The sequence below is a fragment of the Heloderma suspectum genome, chromosome 1 (assembly GCF_057233095.1).
Source record: "Heloderma suspectum isolate Gila_16-S chromosome 1, 16-S_ref, whole genome shotgun sequence".
NCBI lineage: Eukaryota > Metazoa > Chordata > Lepidosauria > Squamata > Helodermatidae > Heloderma > Heloderma suspectum.
In genome coordinates, this window is record NC_139458.1 from 142,715,277 (window position 1) to 142,732,529 (window position 17,253).

The 17,253-nt window shown below is 48.3% G+C and overlaps 2 protein-coding genes across 8 annotated transcripts in view; one reads left to right on the forward strand and one right to left on the reverse strand.

Moving 5' to 3' along the window:
- Positions 1 to 7,072, forward strand: part of PRKAG3 (protein kinase AMP-activated non-catalytic subunit gamma 3) — a 32,578-nt gene extending 25,506 nt beyond the window's left edge. For both annotated transcript variants that reach the window (XR_014783895.1, XM_084805504.1), the window contains one exon: positions 5,754 to 7,072. Coding sequence is in view for 1 of the 2 variants with exons in the window: in XM_084805504.1 (XP_084661630.1) it covers positions 5,754 to 5,776 (23 nt within the window). In the remaining variant the exon portion in view is untranslated. The remainder of the gene's footprint in view (positions 1 to 5,753) is intronic.
- The window catches only part of LOC146358209 (rac GTPase-activating protein 1-like), a 28,295-nt gene continuing 18,099 nt past the window's right edge, over positions 7,058 to 17,253 (reverse strand). For 2 of the 6 annotated variants that reach the window (XM_084805448.1, XM_084805438.1), the window contains 9 exons: positions 15,447 to 15,622; positions 13,963 to 14,118; positions 13,699 to 13,794; positions 12,054 to 12,255; positions 11,057 to 11,162; positions 9,652 to 9,784; positions 8,654 to 8,765; positions 8,415 to 8,529; positions 7,058 to 8,114 (listed from right to left, as the gene is read on the reverse strand). In XM_084805448.1, the coding sequence (XP_084661574.1) occupies positions 8,063 to 8,114; positions 8,415 to 8,529; positions 8,654 to 8,765; positions 9,652 to 9,784; positions 11,057 to 11,162; positions 12,054 to 12,255; positions 13,699 to 13,794; positions 13,963 to 14,118; positions 15,447 to 15,622 (1,148 nt within the window). In that variant the 3' untranslated portion in view covers positions 7,058 to 8,062. The remainder of the gene's footprint in view (positions 8,115 to 8,414; positions 8,530 to 8,653; positions 8,766 to 9,651; positions 9,785 to 11,056; positions 11,163 to 12,053; positions 12,256 to 13,698; positions 13,795 to 13,962; positions 14,119 to 15,446; positions 15,623 to 17,253) is intronic. The other 4 variants (XM_084805458.1, XR_014783892.1, XM_084805479.1 and 1 more) reach the window with 4 other exon arrangements.

The following is a 17,253-nucleotide window of genomic DNA, read 5'->3' on the forward strand; positions in this document are numbered from 1 at the left end:
TGATTGCCTTTATCTGCAAGTTCTATATGTTTCATACAGCCACTAGATGGTACTGCTGTTATAGCACAACTCCGTCATTACGTGCTTAGATTCAAACTGCCATTTTTTAAATAGCTCATTATCCCAGTTGCAAATAAAGCTGCAGAAATGGTCACAAAGCATGGGAGAGGCCCTGGAGGGTGACAACGTCATGTAAAGGACCTGCAAACTTCCATGAGTAACCGATCTCAACTGTAGGTTAAAAGCCCTGTGTGGAGAAGCCCCTTGATACTGTGCACCGGTTATCAGCCTGGCTGCCACATTTTGCACCAATTGAGGCTTCTAGATGCTCTTCAAGGATAGCCCATGTTGAGCATATTGCAATAGTCTAGACATGATGTGACCAAGACATGGACAACTGTTGCCAAATTAGACCAACTTAGGAAAGTTTGCAGCTGGCACGTGAAACATAATGGTGCAAACACACACCTTGCTGCTGCTGCCACCTGAAAAGCCAGGGACAGTATCAAGGGGTATTCGTTCCCATGCTGCAAACCTGGTCTTTCAGAAGGAGTGCATCCTTCCAGAGCTAGTTCCAGAATCCAAATCCCCTGGCCAGACTTTCTACTGATCAACAACACCTCCACCTTGGCTGGCTTAAATCTTAGCTTGTTCACCCTCATACAACCCATTATTGAACCCAGGCAATGCTTCAGGGTATTGGCTGCTTCCTTGGTGTTAGATGACAAAGAGCTATAGATTGGCATGTCATCAACATATTGGTGGCACCATGTTCCAAGGCGCCAGATGACATCTCTCAGCAGCTTCATGTAGATATTAAATAACATATTAAGAATTCAATGCTTTTTCTTCTCTCTCACCATCACTGATCATTTTAGAAGCCTCTGTCATATATCTCCCACCCTCTTAGACACTTTTTTCCCCTAAACTAAAAAGTTGTAAGTGCTTTAGCCTTCCCTCAGAGGGAAAGTGCATTAACCCCTTGATTATTTTGGTTCCTCTTCTCTGCAGTTCTGTGATATCCTTTTTGAAATGGGACAACCAGCACCATCTACGTAGAATTCCAAGTGTGGCTGTACTGTAGATTTACATGAGGTGCTAGGATACTTGCTTTAATTTCAAACTAGTTATCCCTAATATGGAAGTTGCATTTTTTCACTGCTAGTGCAGTTAGCTGGGCTGATGATTTCACAGAGCTATCCACCACAATCTCTTTCCCAGTCATACCCAGTTTTGCTCCCAGCACTGTATATGTGGAAGTCTCTCCCCCCACCCCACCCTGCCCCGATTTTTTTCCCATTACCTACATTGCACCTCATCTGCCTTTTTGTTTCCCTTCATCCAGTTTGGAGAGAACCCTTTGGAATTCTTTGCAACCTGCTTGGGATTTCACCTGAATAATTTTGGTTCATCTGCAAACCATCCTAGTCATCCTTAACCCAAGATCATTTATAAACAAGTTAAATAGCATTGATCTCCCAATATGGATCACTACAAGATCTCACTGCTTACTTCCCCTCTATTGTGAATGTGTTGTTCAGTCGTTCAGTCGTGTCCGACTCTTCGTCACCCCATGGACCATAGCACGCCAGGCCTTCCTGTCCTGCGTACTCTCCCGGAGCGTGCTCAAGTTCATATTCATTGCATTGGTGATGCTATCTAGCCATCTCACCCTCTGCCGTCCCCTTCTCCTTTTGCCTTCAGTCTTTCCCATCATTAGGGTCTTTTCCAGAGAGTTTTCTCTTCGCATTAGGTGGCCAAAATATTTGAGCTTCAGCTTCAGTATCTGTCCTTCCAATGAGCACTCAGGGTTGATTTCCTTTAGGACTGACTGACTGGACCTCCTTGCAGTCCAGGGGACTCGTAAGAGTCTTCTCCAACACCACAGTTCGAAAGCATCAATTCTTCGGGGCTCAGCTTTCCTTATAGTCCAGCTCTCACAGCCATACATTACTACTGGGAAAACCATAGCTTTGATTAGACCTTTGTCGGCAAGGCGATGTCTCTGCTTCTTACTATGCTGTCTAGGTTTGCCATAGCTTTCCTCCCAAGGAGCAAGCGTCTTTTAATTTCATGGCTACAGTCACCGTCTGCGGTGATCTTGGAGCCCAAGAAAGTAAAATCTGTCACTGCTTCCATTTCTTCCCCTTCTATATGCCAGGAAGTGATAGGGCCAGATGCCATGATCTTCGTTTTTTTAATGTTGAGTTTCAAACCAGCTTTTGCACTCTCCTCTTTCACCCTCAACAAGAGGCTCTTGAGATCCTCTTCACTTTCTGCCATGAGGGTGGTATCGTCTGCATATCGGAGGTTGTTGATAATTCTCCCAGCAATCTTAATTCTGACCTCTGATTCATCCAACCCTATTGTGAATACTGCCAGTTTATTCCTAACCTTCGCTTCCTTTTCTTTAACCGCTGCCAGATCCATAAGAGGATCTGTTATACCGCTATGTTTACTTACAGTGCAATCCTATACATGCCTACCCAGAGCTAAGCGCCATTGAGTTCAATGGGCATACTCCAAGGTAAGTGGGTATATGATTGCAGCATTAGATTTGGGGAGAGACTTTCAAAAGGCATTTGACGAAGTCCAAGTGTACAATGTCTACTGGATCATTCCTTTTCTATATTTGTTGACATGCTCATAAATTAAAATTTTAAAGGATTTCCTTAGCAGAAGCAATGCTGATTCTCTCCCAGCAAGGCTTTTTCTCTATGCTTAATCATCATTGTTTTTGTAATGCTTTATAATATTATAGTTGCTATTAAACAACAGTAGACTGAGACTAAAATTTCCTGGCTTCCTCATAAAAATAAACACAGTAAAAATATCAGAACAATCACCGAGGCACAGGATTATAAATTGTGGTGTTCCTAATTACAATAACTCACTATACAACAATAGGACAGTACATTAAGCCAGAATGTCTCTAAGTGAGTAGGAAGGGAAGGGGGAAAAGTCAATAGCATCCCAGTAAGCGAGATTCTCAGTTCAACCACATTAGGCATGCTTATATAGCCTTTTAGAACTTCGAAGGCAGGGAAAAACCTAGCAAATTGCACTAAGGTATTGAATTGACACAACCCCCTGCCATCCAGTGCTGGGGCACATTCCTAAACATGACCAAGGACAAACAGGCACCACCTTTGGAGCACAGCAGTCTCCCCTGCAAGAAGGCTACCCTTCCGATTGTGTATGGATAGTACAGTGGACTACTAGCGCTGGGCCACGGCTGCTGCTACTTTTTATTCCATCATCCAGAAAGGTTTCGGGACTGTCCTTGACTTACTCTCTGTAGGAGCATCTCAGGGGTGGAGAGTGGCAGCTAGAAACAGGAGTCAAGGAGCTTTGCCTGCCTGCCTTGAGGTCATTCATTGTCTGGAGCCAAGGGGCCTGGGGATGGCAATAGATGGGCGCACACACTGTATGGCTGTTGTGGCAGTTACATGGCTTAGAATTTCTTCTTATGCTCACCCGGTTCCCTAACAAGCACTTGGGAAAGACATACGATTTTGGCTGATATGGTTACTGGGAGATCATTGGCCACATGCATGCACGTTGCCTGTACCTAAGGCTTCTTGTAGCCTCGCTCCACTGGGCTTGAGTTTGATTGGTCCTCCTTGTCCTTGCCTGGTGCTGCCAGCTCTCTGGTTCAGACTTCTGCCACCTTCCCAGAGCCAGCTGTGTCTGTGTGCTCCTTCATTGTTTATTCGCTCAGTCGCTTCCGACTGTTTGTGACTTCATGGACCAGCCCACGCCAGAACTTCCTGTCGACCGTCACCAGCAGCTCCCCCAAGGTCGAGTCCGTCACCTCCAGAATATCATCCATCCATCTTGCCCTTGGTCGGCTCCTCTTCCTTTTGCCTTCCACTTTCCCTAGCATCAGCATCTTCTCCAGGGGCTCCTGTCTTCTCATGATGTGGCCAAAGTACTTCAGTTTTGCCTTTAATATCCTTCCCTCAAGTGAGCAGTCTGGCTTTATTTCCTGGAGTATGGACTGGTTTGATCTTCTTGCAGTCCAAGGCAGTCTCAGAATTTTCCTCCAGCGCCACAGTTCAACAGCATCTATCTTCCTTCGCTCAGCCTTCCTTATGGTCCAGCTCTCGCAGCCATAGGTTACTTACTACAGGGAATACCATTGCTTTAACTATGCGGACCTTTGTTGTCAGTGTGATGTCTCTGCTCTTCACTATTGAAGAGACTATTGTGGAGGGCTTTGTCAGAACATCACTCTCACAGCTCCATGCAAAGGCTGACAAGAAATTCAAGTGTACCATAGCTTACGTCTGGCTTAGTCACTTTTAGGATTGCCACTTGAGTGACTGGTTTTGGTTCCTGCCTGTCTAGTTTAGGATGGAGTGAACCATGTAATATCAGTGGCTAAAATATTGAGCTTAGCTATGGGGAAACCTAGGCCTACATCCCCATTCAGATAGACCATGCCCCACTCTTCATTCAAGAAGATCAAAGCAGCTTATATGTCAGGGGTGTTGAGCCTCAGGCCCATGGGCCAAATCTGGCCCACCTATGGTGCCAATCCCTAGAATCCTTATGCACTTGCCCCTGAATGCCAGTTGTTTGCCAGCTTCCCGGCTTTTGCTTGGTTTGTTTCCCCCATTCAAAAAGTTCAATATGCCTTGCCTAAGGCTTAGCTACCGTCAGTAAGAGCTTTAAGCTAAAATATGCTGGTAATTTTGGTCCCACCCTTTTGGCCCTACTCACCACTGGAACATAAGCTGAGAGGTTCCCTGAAATTGGATTTGGCTCTCGTATGGTTCACAGCCTCCCATCCATACAGCTTTCAGGGCCAAACCTTTTTAGCTTGAGCAGCACAACTGCATTTGAGCAGAAGCAGAACTCCTCCCTCCCCCGCCAGTCATAGGGTGACTTAAGAACCATCTTACCCTGAGGGCAGGAGAGAGAAGACAGAACAGCCTGCCAGGTAACATGACCAAAGTAAGCAGCATGAAAAGAGAAAATATGGAATCCTGCATCCATTGAAAACACCAATTCACCTGTAAGTAGCAGCATAGAAAGCCACAACTGCAAACAAATGGGGTTGAAAGCCAGTGATATATGGGTTCTTTATTGATCACTACCTTGAGCTTTTTTCTAGTGGATAGGCCTCTGTATTTATTAATCCAGGCTTCATCCCATTGCCTAGGCCAGGGGTGGAGAATGTGTAGCCCTCCAAGTGTTGTTGGATTGCAACACCCATCAGCCCTAGTCAGCATAGCCAATGGTGAGGGATGATGGGAACTGCAATCCAGCAACTGGCGGGCCACACATCCCCATCCCTGCTCTAGGCCAAGATTGATTGGGTGCCTTAAACAACCCATCTTATCTTGGTCTTGTTGATCCAGTATTATGCAATATTCTACAGAGCTCCTCAGAGAAAGAGTATAAAAATGTAATGGATAAATACTAGCCACTGCTACGAATGAACTAGTACATCCCAGTGATCAAGCGCCTGCTTCCCCAGTGACAGTTTGTGTAGCAGAGTGATAAAGGGCGCATTCCCAATTAGCTGATTAGCAAATGCATCAAAAACCAAGGGGCGGCAATACTGGGGGCTACTGCAGTAGCGTGTCCTGTGTTCACACCAGAGCTGTGCTGCTCCCAGCAGGCGAGCTAGTGGGACAGGATTGGTTATGTGGTGCTGCTTCTCAGCAGCATCCTGTTCTGCAGCCCCAAAGAGGCCAAGCTGCTTTGCCTGCTGCAACATTAACTTTGGTGATTCCCTTCTGCAGGTGTTGACCGCTATTCACTCTGACGGTGCTACCCCAGCACTTCATGCCACTATGGCACACGGGGTGGGGATCTCCGACCCATGAAGAGAGCAACATTTTCTCCTAACAGGCAACACGGGTGCTCTGACTGCAAGTTACGCCCTGCCTCCTCTCCGTGATACAGAAAGATGGGCAAAGGAAGGCGAGAGGAGAAGTGCTAAGGGGAAAGGACCTGAACTTCAGAACTGTAAACAGATATTCAACCCCTTAAACCTGCTACAGTGTTACACAGGCAGCCTTGTTCCAGATGGGGAGAAAGCCATTCCTAGTCCGATATTGCATCTGGCACTTGTCTCCATCATTAGCGCCTGCCGCCAATTGGAGAAGATGGCATCAAGCCTATGCAAAAATCGAACTTGCTTCAAGGCCTCCTTACTTGAGCCAAAGGCACTTGCTAGAGGTGATGGCTACTGCTACAGGTTAAAGGGCAATCAAGATGGCTCTTCACCCTCACAAGAAGCCTGAGTCTGCTAAGCAGCGGTCTGTCAGGCCTAATTTAAACCCATACCTGAACAGATTCCCGTTAGACCACACGACTTTGTGGAGAAAGCAGTTCTTCAGGGCTGCCTTCAACACACGATAGAGCGCTACTGCATTGCTTTTTTTGATATTTCATTGTACTTGAACCAGCAACAAAATCTGAGACCGGCCTAACCTAACCTAAAGAATAATTCCCATGAGGGAAATGGGAACTTAACATTTATGAACTCTTCAGAGGCCACCTTATCAGACACTAGCAATAACGTAAATTAATTTGTGCTTGCATAAGGGACCTCTAGCACAAAGCCAGTAGTGTTAGCTGGCGTAGCGGGATTCTCCAGAAAGCCCGTCCTATCAGCACACGCCATTGGCATTGCACTAGAAGTCCCTTATGCAAGCGCAATGTAATTTACATTCACAGTAGTGCCACATTCAATACTGCCCTAAAGCTTCTAGCAAATGTATTTCCTCCTATTGCAACAGTATACTATACTTATAGTATAGGGACAGGATTGCTATAGCATCTCCCTCATCATCAGAAGGTGGTTAAAAAGAAGCCTAGCTCTTGCTATCCCTTTCCTCATGAAAGAGCATCTTTCCTATTAAGCCAAATGAATAGCCAAAGCTTTGCTCTTGCACATCTGTTGCACTTCACAACGAAGGATGTGCTTAGAGGTAGGTAACATGTTTCCAGAAGGTTTAGTGAGGGAGGGTCTCACTCCGGGAAAGGGTATGATTTCTCTTCTTGTTGCTCTTATGTTCATGGAAATAAAATTTCATATTAAGACCCAGACAAATGCACACTACATGAAGAAGCAGGATTCTCTCTGCCAGCCTGAGGTACTCCAACAGGGGTGGGGGAACCGGGCGCCTGCCCAGTGTTGGACTCCAACTCCCATTAGCCCCAGCCAGCATAGCCAGGGATGCTGGAACTTGTAGATCAGCAATATTAGGAAGGGACCAGGTCCCCTACTACACCTGAATATTCCAGGGAAGGCTATTGGGATTACCATTATCTGACTTGCCCCAGGGATTCTGAAGCAACCTGTGTATTAAATACTTCTTTAAAGATAGCCATGGCTCAAGAGCAGCCTTCCTCAACCAGGTGTCCTCCAAATGTTTTGGACTACACCTCCCATAATCCCCACCCATTGCTCATGCTGGCTGGGGCTGATGGGAATTATACTCCAAAAGCTCTAGAGGGCACTCTGTTGGGGAAGGCTGCTCAAGAGCGATGTTCTTTGGCTATTACACCCAAGACAAGATTGGAAAAAGGAAAAAAAAACACCACCAGTCATACAGCAAATGACTTTCTTCCTTTCCCCAACCATCACATGACACCACCAAATTCTGCCATACAAGTGTAATAGATAATGGACAAAAACAAAGAAAGACACAAGAGCATGTTTTCTCTGAACTGGCCCACTTTGCCCCCATGCATAAATGCCCACAGCTGTGTCCCAAGTACAGGCCTGGAATGCCTCATCCCACCCCCCCAGTCCTCAATCCACCCAGAGAAAGATGAGGGCTTTGCTCTTCTGAGAATCCCCAGTCATGGAGCAGGGAGATGCCATGGTGACAGGGAGGAGTGGAGAGTGTCAGCCACCCATCAAGAAATAAGGTAAAGCATCATCTTTCATGAACTGTAGGACATTCAGGCCTGAGATCTGGTGGTGGCAAGGAAAAGGCTCCCTGCATGGGGGCAAGGCCTGGTGGAGACAACGTAGCAAGGGGGTGAGAGCACGCCCTTCATTAGCAAATGGAACAAGGGGTCCGCTAGAGTAGCTTCCTTATTTTGGAAGTGGCAGGAATCTGCTGGTCTTCTTGGTGCGGGGGGCATTCCTGGCAGGAAACACAAACAGAAGAGGAAGACCCATCAGTGGACATTTCCTCTACAAACACAATCATCTGCTTGGCAATGGTGCCTCTAAGTGGACAAAGACAGGCCAGGGTACCGCCCTGTGGATGAAGTACAACATCCCCATCCCAGAGATGGGTGGGTGTGTACACATCCAGCCTTGGCGCCAACGAGTTTGATCAGCCTTCCCAAATTAATCCATTCCACACCCTGGTACGGCATTACCAAGGCCGCCACCCTACAATATGCAGTCCAGTTTTGTGCCAGCTTCTCCCCTCACTCACAAAGGTGGGAAGGTGGTACCAATACAGTCCCGGAGTTTATTAGGGAGACAGCCGCTTCCTGGGCTCATCTGCATGGCGTTGATTTCGGGGGAAGAGAGAGGATGGAAGAGACGCTCTGTGGATGGAGGGTTAAGGGCAGGATTAGGTACATTTCCCTCACACTGGTCCTTTTGAGGATCACCAGAACTGAGAGATGTTGGGACGCTCCCTCAGCTTTCTTCCTGTCCAAGCCAACTCACCCTGCTCATGCACTACGTTAGGTTCTTGAACTGATGGCACTAGATTTTCCTGCTCTTCTCCCACAAAACGTTTCCAAAATTTGAGGGGCAACTCCAAGAGACAGGAAACCACCTGTGGGAAAGAAATAGCATCAGTCTTCATCTACCTCCCATCATGGCCCCCCAGTTAGCTGGTTCATCCTTATGCTTCACGTGTATCTCTGAGTGCTGCCCCGCTTTTGCGTGGGTTCAGATTATAACATGTAAATACTGAATTTTGTTGGGGTCAACATTTGCAAAAATACAAGCTTGAAAGATAATGGTTTGACACACTCATAAACCAAGATTTAAAGCCAAGCCTTCAAAATTATTCTCTGGATTCTTGTACTTTACATGCAAGAGCACTGATTAAGCAGTGGTCAATTAAACCCTGTGCTTGTTGCATTAACTTTCAAGTTCTTTTCCTTATTGCAACTCTGTTGCTCCTCTGATGAGACTTTTATGGAATAGGGAAGCCACAATTCATAGCCACGGCTTGGTGTATAGTAGTGAGCATACCCACATGCTCTTCTCAGAATTTTGTATTGGCCTAGAATTAGTCTTCCTGAGAATCACAGCTGTTTCTCCCAAAAAAGGAGACACAAGTTTCTAGCCCTTACAGTCCAAACTGAGGGTTGAAAATTTGTGCCAAGTGTTTGGTGAAGTCTTAGAAACAAGAAAGGAGGCCAAGCAGGATTTCCCATGTTCAGAACTTAAGTGTGCAGCATAGCTCTTTGTTCCTACCTGTCCTCACAACTAGGAGAAACAACGTTCCAGCCCAGGGAACCTCCCCGCCCCTCGCCACACCCCACCAAGGCAGCAAGAGGTACAGTGGTGCAACAAAAGAAATTAATCTTAGATTCCCCAGTATTTTCCTGAGGTACAGACAGAGTACAGTCTGGCCTCCCTATTGTCCCACAGAGGACTGGAAGAAATTAAGAGACTGCCCATATGCAAAAAATATGTGTCCCATCTGTTACCAGGCACTGGCGTGGCGTGTCTTCCATGATAGCAAGTGGTGTAGGGCTGGGAGTACTGTGCCCAACTAGTGTTGGTCCAAAGATACGTGCCAGGTTATGCTGGTCCATTCGACACTCAGGGCTCTGCATGACCCTGAGGATGGAGAGAGGGATCCATGGAATCAATAGGCAAGTGGCCGAGCAGGAACCTTCCGTCCGGGCCCCCATAATGCCTGGGTGAAGAGCCCATTACTGCAGGGACAGCAACTATGGTTTGTGTAGGCCATACAATGGGGATGAGCAGCCAAGCCCAACCAAGACTACCTTGGGTCTAAGCCTAGACCAGGGGTGACGAATGTGTAGTCCTCCAGATGTTGGACTGCAATGCTCATCAGCCCTAGCCATCGTAGCCAATGGTGAGGAATGATGGGAGCTGCAGTCCTTTATCAACTTGAGGTCCACACATTTCCCATCCCTGGCCTATACTTTAAAGCAGCCTTTGCTAAGGAGGCGCCCTCCAATTGTGTTGGACTACAACTCCCATCATCCCCAGCCAGATGGGCTGCTGGTTGGGAATGAGGGGAGGTGCAGTCCAACACATCCAGAAGGCACCAGATTGGCAAAGGCTGCTCCAATGGATAGAACCCCTTGCTAGTGGAGACGTCCCTTCCAGGATGTAACAGATATCTGTGCTTTTTGTTTCTCTTAATTGAAGAGTGAATATTTACAATAGCAGATTCAGTGTCCCGAATGTACAAACAGATTTCCAGATCAGTTATTAGGGGATCTGTGGAAGAAAAAAAATTAAAAGAACGAATTGTTTCAACTTAAGCCTCTTGTGCAAGAGTGGGAACAGTCCGCAACAGCCCAGCGCCTGAGCAGCAGCAAGTGGGTTAGTCAGCACTTTTTGACAAGGAATGATGGTGGCAAGCGACAGCCAGACACTGGCTCTGTGCAAGAGAGAGCTGGCCGAATAACAGAAATGTTTATCACGAGGAAGAAGGGCATGCTCAAAGAATGGAATGAAGCAGTACCTCTGTCTTTAAATATGGGGAACAATTCACAATAGTGCTAGAATCCCAACATGTTCAGAAAGATATACCATTGTGAATCTGCTGTTGCAGAGAAGTGTCCTAGACATGCAGTGTTACTTATCGGCAAGGTAGACTTATCCATGAAGATGGGAATGGTTTTACACATGCTAAGTGTCCCAGCTTTCCCAGACCCAGACCCAATTACCTAGAGGGGAGGTTGGTTTCTCCCTCGCTGGAGGTCTGCAAGCAGAGGCTGGACAGCCACCTGCTGGAGGTGCTGTAGCTCTGGATGTCTTGCATTGAGCAAGGGTTGGACTAGGTGGCCTACAAGACCTCTTCCCGACTCCATGATTGAATTCCCCCTCAAGCCTAACGTGCTCCCAACTCCTCACCTATGCAGATGGAGCATGAGAAAAGCCAGCGTGTCTCTGTTGGCCGCAGGCAGCTTCATCACGACATGACAGAGCGCAGTGTGGCGGGCGGACTCATCTGGGATTTCTGGGTGGGAGGAAAGGAACATGCAAGTCCTTAATACTCTTCTAGGCCATCCATAGAAGTGGGTATTCAGCCAATTACAGTGTCTCCAAGAATATGAATGTAGAATCTCTTAAGACTTACAACAGGGGCAGACAAACCTGTGGCCTGCCACATGTGCCCTGCCCCCAATTCCCCCCTCCCCCACTGCTGCCACGAAGGGCACATGAAGGGAGACATCCTGATGTGCTTCCCAGCAGAAGCAGAAGGGCAGGAGGCATTTATTTTATTTTTATTATTATATTTATACCCCAACCATTTCCCTCGAAGAACCCAAAGGTGGCTTACATGATCCCCCCCCTCTCGCTTTTTATCCTCACAGCAACCCTGTGAGGCAGGTTAGGCTGATTGTCAGTGACTGGCCCAAAGTCCCAGTTCAATGCTCTAACCACTACACCATACTGGCTGGCTGTGCAGCTATGTGCAGCTGTGACCTCTGACCCACTGCCCATTGTCCCATGTGGCCCTTGGGCAGCCAAAAGGTTGCTCAACCCTAACTTCCGATGACAAGATGTATGTTTTGCCAGCTTTATATACAATTAAAGAGATGTTCATGAACTTGAGCACACTCCGGGAGACAGCGGAGGACAGGAAGGCCTGGCGTGCTATGGTCCATGGGATCACGAAGAGTCGGACACGACTGAACGACTGAACAACAACAACAACAACAAAGAGATGTTCCCAAGGAACCAGTCACAGAAGTCGCCCAGCCTCCTGTTTCCAGCTCCTAACCTCAGTCTCATCTCCCAACTATGACCAGGCGCAGCAGGGCAAGCCACCGCCCCATCCCCACCACTGCAGCCATTACCACCCCCCGCACAGATATTTCTGTCCTACAGCGCTGTCCCAACTCACCTGCAGCACGCAGGAAGGCCGAATGCAGGTAGAAAGTAACCAAAGGCTCCTTCAGGCTCCGCAGGAAGTCCTTGAGAATGCCACAAATCACATTCACATCAGCCACGTGGTCGAGGGAGGGAACCGCTCTTCGGGCACAAAGCAGCTTGCTTTTCCATTCACGCACAAGATGTTCTGCACCCGGCACTCTGTACAGGCCAGTCTGCAGGTGAAAAGACAAGAGAAATAGGTCACATAGGTATGAAATGGCCACAAGGTCTGACCTCAGCCAATACTTCTGGCCTGGAAATAAATACATTAATTATGTTTACTCTTTAAAAAATAATAAAAAAGTAAAAGACTCGCTTGTTGTGCATTATAACTTTTGGTTCACAGTCCATTGTTCATCATTCCTTTTGGCTGCTGTCTCCTCCCTTGTCCCCTTCCTTTGCTCTCCCATAATCCTCCTATTGGGTTATTAGTCAAATAATATTAGTCAATGGTCAAATTCAGATTGTAGGCAAAGGTTCTTATTGTAGTTGATTACATAGAGTTTTAAAGGTTAAAACCAGAACCTTGAACTGGACCTGGAAGACTACAGGTAGCTAATGTAGCTGGTGCAGAATAGACAGTGGGTCTGTGAGCAAACTTCCCATAAACACCAGTAAGGAGATACACCAGCTGCATTCTATACTAGTGGAGAGAAGTAGAGAGTTCCAGGCAGAGGAAGAGATGAGAGCAGGTGACCCTAAGAAGTCAAGTGAGAAAACCAGAAGCTGCAGAATGCAGGGAATGACACATAAGGATAAACACAGGAAGGACCAAGATTTATTATGAAGAGCATTAGGAAACGTATAGCAAATGCAAAAGGAAAGGAAATCCTAGCCATATTTGAAAATACATTAGAAAACAAAATGACCAGTAGAGGTGAAAAATCAAAATAAGCCTAAGGAGTTGACAGAACTACATGAACAAAATGCAACACACCTCCACCCCAAGTGCAAGAATAGGGGGAGTGGGAAGAAGAGCTGCATAGGAGAGCCTGAAGCATTCCAGAATTCGATGCAGGAATCCAGCTCTTTGAAGGTAGAGCAAAATATTGTTACATTTCGAAAGGACACCTATTCTAAGTAGTCACAGGTGGTGCCATCAGGGCAGGACATTGGAGCAGAAGCCCCAGACCCCCCCCCCCAGCAGAACGATCAGGAGGGCCCCCAAATGCAGCAGGGCTGGCTTAGCACATTTTGAAGGAAGTGAAGTCTTATACATCACCGTAAGACTACGAAGTCTACAGTCTGAAGTTACCTAAATGTACCACTTGCTGATAGCCATAGTCAGCAGTTCAACAAAGCACAAGAAAGTACACGAGAGTAATACAGAATAGGAATTAGGTTTGGATGAAGAGCCAGGCAGGGCGTAGCATAGGCATGTTGGAAGCTGCCTTATGCTGCGTCAGACCATCGGTCCATCTAGCCCAGTACTGTTGACGCTGACGGGCAGCAGCGGCTCTCCAGGGTTTCAGGCAGGAATTTTCCCAGCCCTACTTGGAGATGCCGGGGATTGAACCTGGGACCTTCTGCATGCCAGGCAGGTGCTCTGCCACCAAGCCACAGGCCCTCCTGGCAAACGGGAGCACCCCACTTGGGCCCTGTCCCATGCCACTCACCTCCAGCAGGCCACGCTTTTCCACTTGATTCACACACTGAATCACTATGGGGGGCACCAGAGGTGGTGTGGAGGGTGCAAAATCTGCCAGAACGCCCTGAGGAAGAGGAGACACATGGCACCGTGTGGGAGAAACACCAGAGACACCTCCAATCACACAGAAGCCACTTCAGCCACCAAAGCAGCTTCCACCCCAGGGCAAAGCCACCAAGGGGTGGGGGGCGAACCTGATTCCCACCCCAGGCCCACCCTGCTCCACGCGCACCTCTCTCACGCTAGGGCGGGCCCCTGGCGCGCAAAGAGATGGGCAGCGTTCTCTGCACTCCGGATGTACCAGAAGCTGGCAGGGTCGACACTTAAGGGCCATCTTCCCAAAGCGCAGGCGGGATTTGCAAACCGCACAACACTCCAGGCGGATCACCTGGGGCAGGGAAGGGGTAGAGGGAAAAGAAGAGGAGGAGATGAATGCAGCAGAGATCGAGAAAAAAGCCCAGCTGTGACATCCAGTCTAAGGAACATGCCTGAGTTCAGGTCCCCTATCCACTCTCCTGCAATTCAGCACAGAGAACCCCTTGCCTTCTTCCCCTGGGGGACCACTGGCTATGGAGAATCCAGACAAGCCTTCCTTCAGAGCACCTGGGGTTACGCCAAAGCAGAGTATGCCAGCAGAGGGCATTATTGAGAAAGGACAGGGTAGCTTTGCCCAGCCTGGTGTTTTGGACTTCAACTCCCATCAGCTCCAGCCAGAATGGCCACTGGCCAGGAATGCTGGGAGTTGCAGTCCAACAAATCTGGGGGGCACCACACTGGGGATGGTTGGGGTAGGGTGTTAGGCCAGGGTCCTGCTCTCCCAAGACTTAGGGAGAAACTGCATGTTACTTTAGCTGCATAGTTCTGGCCTCGAGTGCAGGGTCCCCCCCCCACAAATTGCCAGCATGGGGGCCCTAATCAGGGTTGGGACCCTAGTACGGTAACCCCAAGTGCTCTGAAGGAAGGGTTGTCCGGGTTCTCCGTAGCCAGTGGTCCCCCTGGTGAAGAGGGCAGGGGGTACTCGGTGATGAACGGCGGGAGAGTGGGCAGGCAGCAGCCCCAGGGGACCTGAGCTCAGGCAGGGTCCTTAGACTGGATGTCACAGAACTAGCTTGGGATGGGGGTGGTAGGAGGGCTGTAGCCTCTTGCCCCCGCCCCTTGCTGTGGTCCCAATCCCGCCCCCGCCCCTTGCCGTGGTCCCAATCCTGATTCGGTTCCCCATGCCTGCCATTCGCATTCCCCAGAGAATCCATTCACGTCTTGGGCTGGCCCAAGAGATGGTGCTGCCTGAGGCAGAGCAGCAAACAGTGCTCCTGGCTCCGACTAAGGCAAGCTGTACTGTGCCCAGGGCTGGCCAAGTTATTTTAATGCTAGAGGCAGAAAAATCCACAAGCATTTCTCCCCTCCTAGTCAGTAAAAAGAAAAAAGCAATACAAATTAAGTAACTGACACTTCGCTGCCCTTTCAGGACACCCAAACCCTGCGGCCCAAGGCAGCCACCTCACTCTGCCTAATTGTACGGCCAGCCCTGGTGATAGGAGGGAAATCCAAATCAGTGCCATAGCAGGGGCCAACAGGTTAAAGTTCCCCTACGTCCCATGCTATGGTCCTGATCTGGATTGCCCTGGCAATTCATGCGTCTGGGGGTGGGTGGGAAAGTTTGCACTCAAGGCCAGAGTGACACAGCTAAGGTAACACATAATTTGGCCCTTAACTTACGGTCTTGGAAGTAAAGTGGTGTTGCTGGAGTGGTGGTGTTCCCCGTGAGGAAGAGGGAGAGAAGGGGTCTGGAGCACTCCTTGGCTCAGCCCCAGTCCCTGTGCTGATGGTGTCACTCTCAATCCGACTGCTACGTCCACCTGACTCATCAGTGCTGCCCCAGACTGTAGTGAGATCTGTGGAGGGAAGGACCACAGTCAGCATGAGGAACACAACTGACGGCATATTCTGCCACCACCTTTCTAGCGAACACCTCCCAGGATGCATTGCTAAACTCTGGTACTTGTCTATCTCCCCCAAGGTGCAGACTCCACTTGGAGGGCAACACCCCGAGGGTGCAGGAGCCCCCAGCAAAGAGCTCAACATGGCTGCTCTGTGCATATGCAGTTGTCCAGGAATCCTGGCTAGGGCAGGGCAGGGCTCCTGCTCAACCTCTGCCTGCAGAACTGGATTTGGGAACCTGGTGACCGTCACCCTCCAGGTGATAGAGGAGCAGGAGGATGGACTCAACATTGGAAAGTATCCCAAAACAAATGTGGAGCCCTACCTCCAAGGGGGCTCAGGAGGGAGATACAGGACCTCCCCCTCCCTGTCAAGACATTCTTACAACTCCAGCTCGTAGGAATGCAAAACCTCACATTTGAAATCACTGTGGAAACAATTCAGGTCCACTGAAGAGCTGCCTGCTGGTCTCAGTAACGTTCACAAAAGTGGTCTCCGGCAGATACAGTTGATTGTGAGTTGTGGCTAGGGATGTACAGACTGTGTAAGATCCGTTTTGTCTGTGTTTTGTGGACTGTCAGGCGCCTTTTGTTCCATGGTCCACCCATCAATGGAATTGGATTTTTTTTTTGTTTCCGAATTTATGCAAATTCCCATGTGCGAAAATGCGTATATCCCCCCAAACGCACATTTTCATGCTTTAGCCAATGGGGAAAATGTGAATTTTTGGCTGTTTTATTTTATTTTGTGTATTTTTCTACAACTAAATTTGTGCAAAATTCAGGAAAGTAAGAAAACTGGTCCGCAAGTCCACAGAATTCAACCAACAGGAGGAAAGCTGGTCCGCTGTGGAATCCGCGGGTCAGATTCAGGAAAATCTGAACTTATCTGGTTCCGTTGCAGGTTTCTCTGGCATTCCTAGTTGTGGCCCCATCCCTCCTCCTCCCTGGAATACCTTTGGCCCTATCCTCCCTTTGAAAAAAAGGAATATGAAATAGGAAGACATACTCTGAATATGTACAGAGTGCATATCCCATACCCAGGAGCAATTGCAGCCTGTCCCCATTTACAATGAAGGAGAAGGGCTTTCTTTCAGGGAGATGGCAGGGGGCTTCTGAATTCCAGAAACATTGGCTCCAGCACTGCTGCCACCTCATTTATTTGTGAGTATTTATAAACCTCTTACATCTAAAAGGTTTCAAAGCAGTGTACGCAAATCAGAGTAAAACATAAAAATGAAGACTACTACATAGAAAAACTATCTAGATAAGAGGGTAGGCCATACTATACAAGGAAGGCTTGCATAAAAAGATGGGTCTTCAACATCTGCCTACAAATAAAAAGTGCTGGCGCATGTCTAATGTCAGGTGGAAAATTATTCCACATAGTGGGAGCCACCACATGAAATGCCCTGCTCTGAATTACTGCGGAGCAGACCTCAGAAGAATGTGGTACCACCAGGAGGGCCTTGCCAGAGGATCAAATGGGTCTATAGGGAAGAAGGCCATCTCTCAGGTAAACAAGTCCTAAGTTGATACCTTTCTGGGAACACAGTCCAATTTGAGGAGTGGGGAGGGGCTTTTAG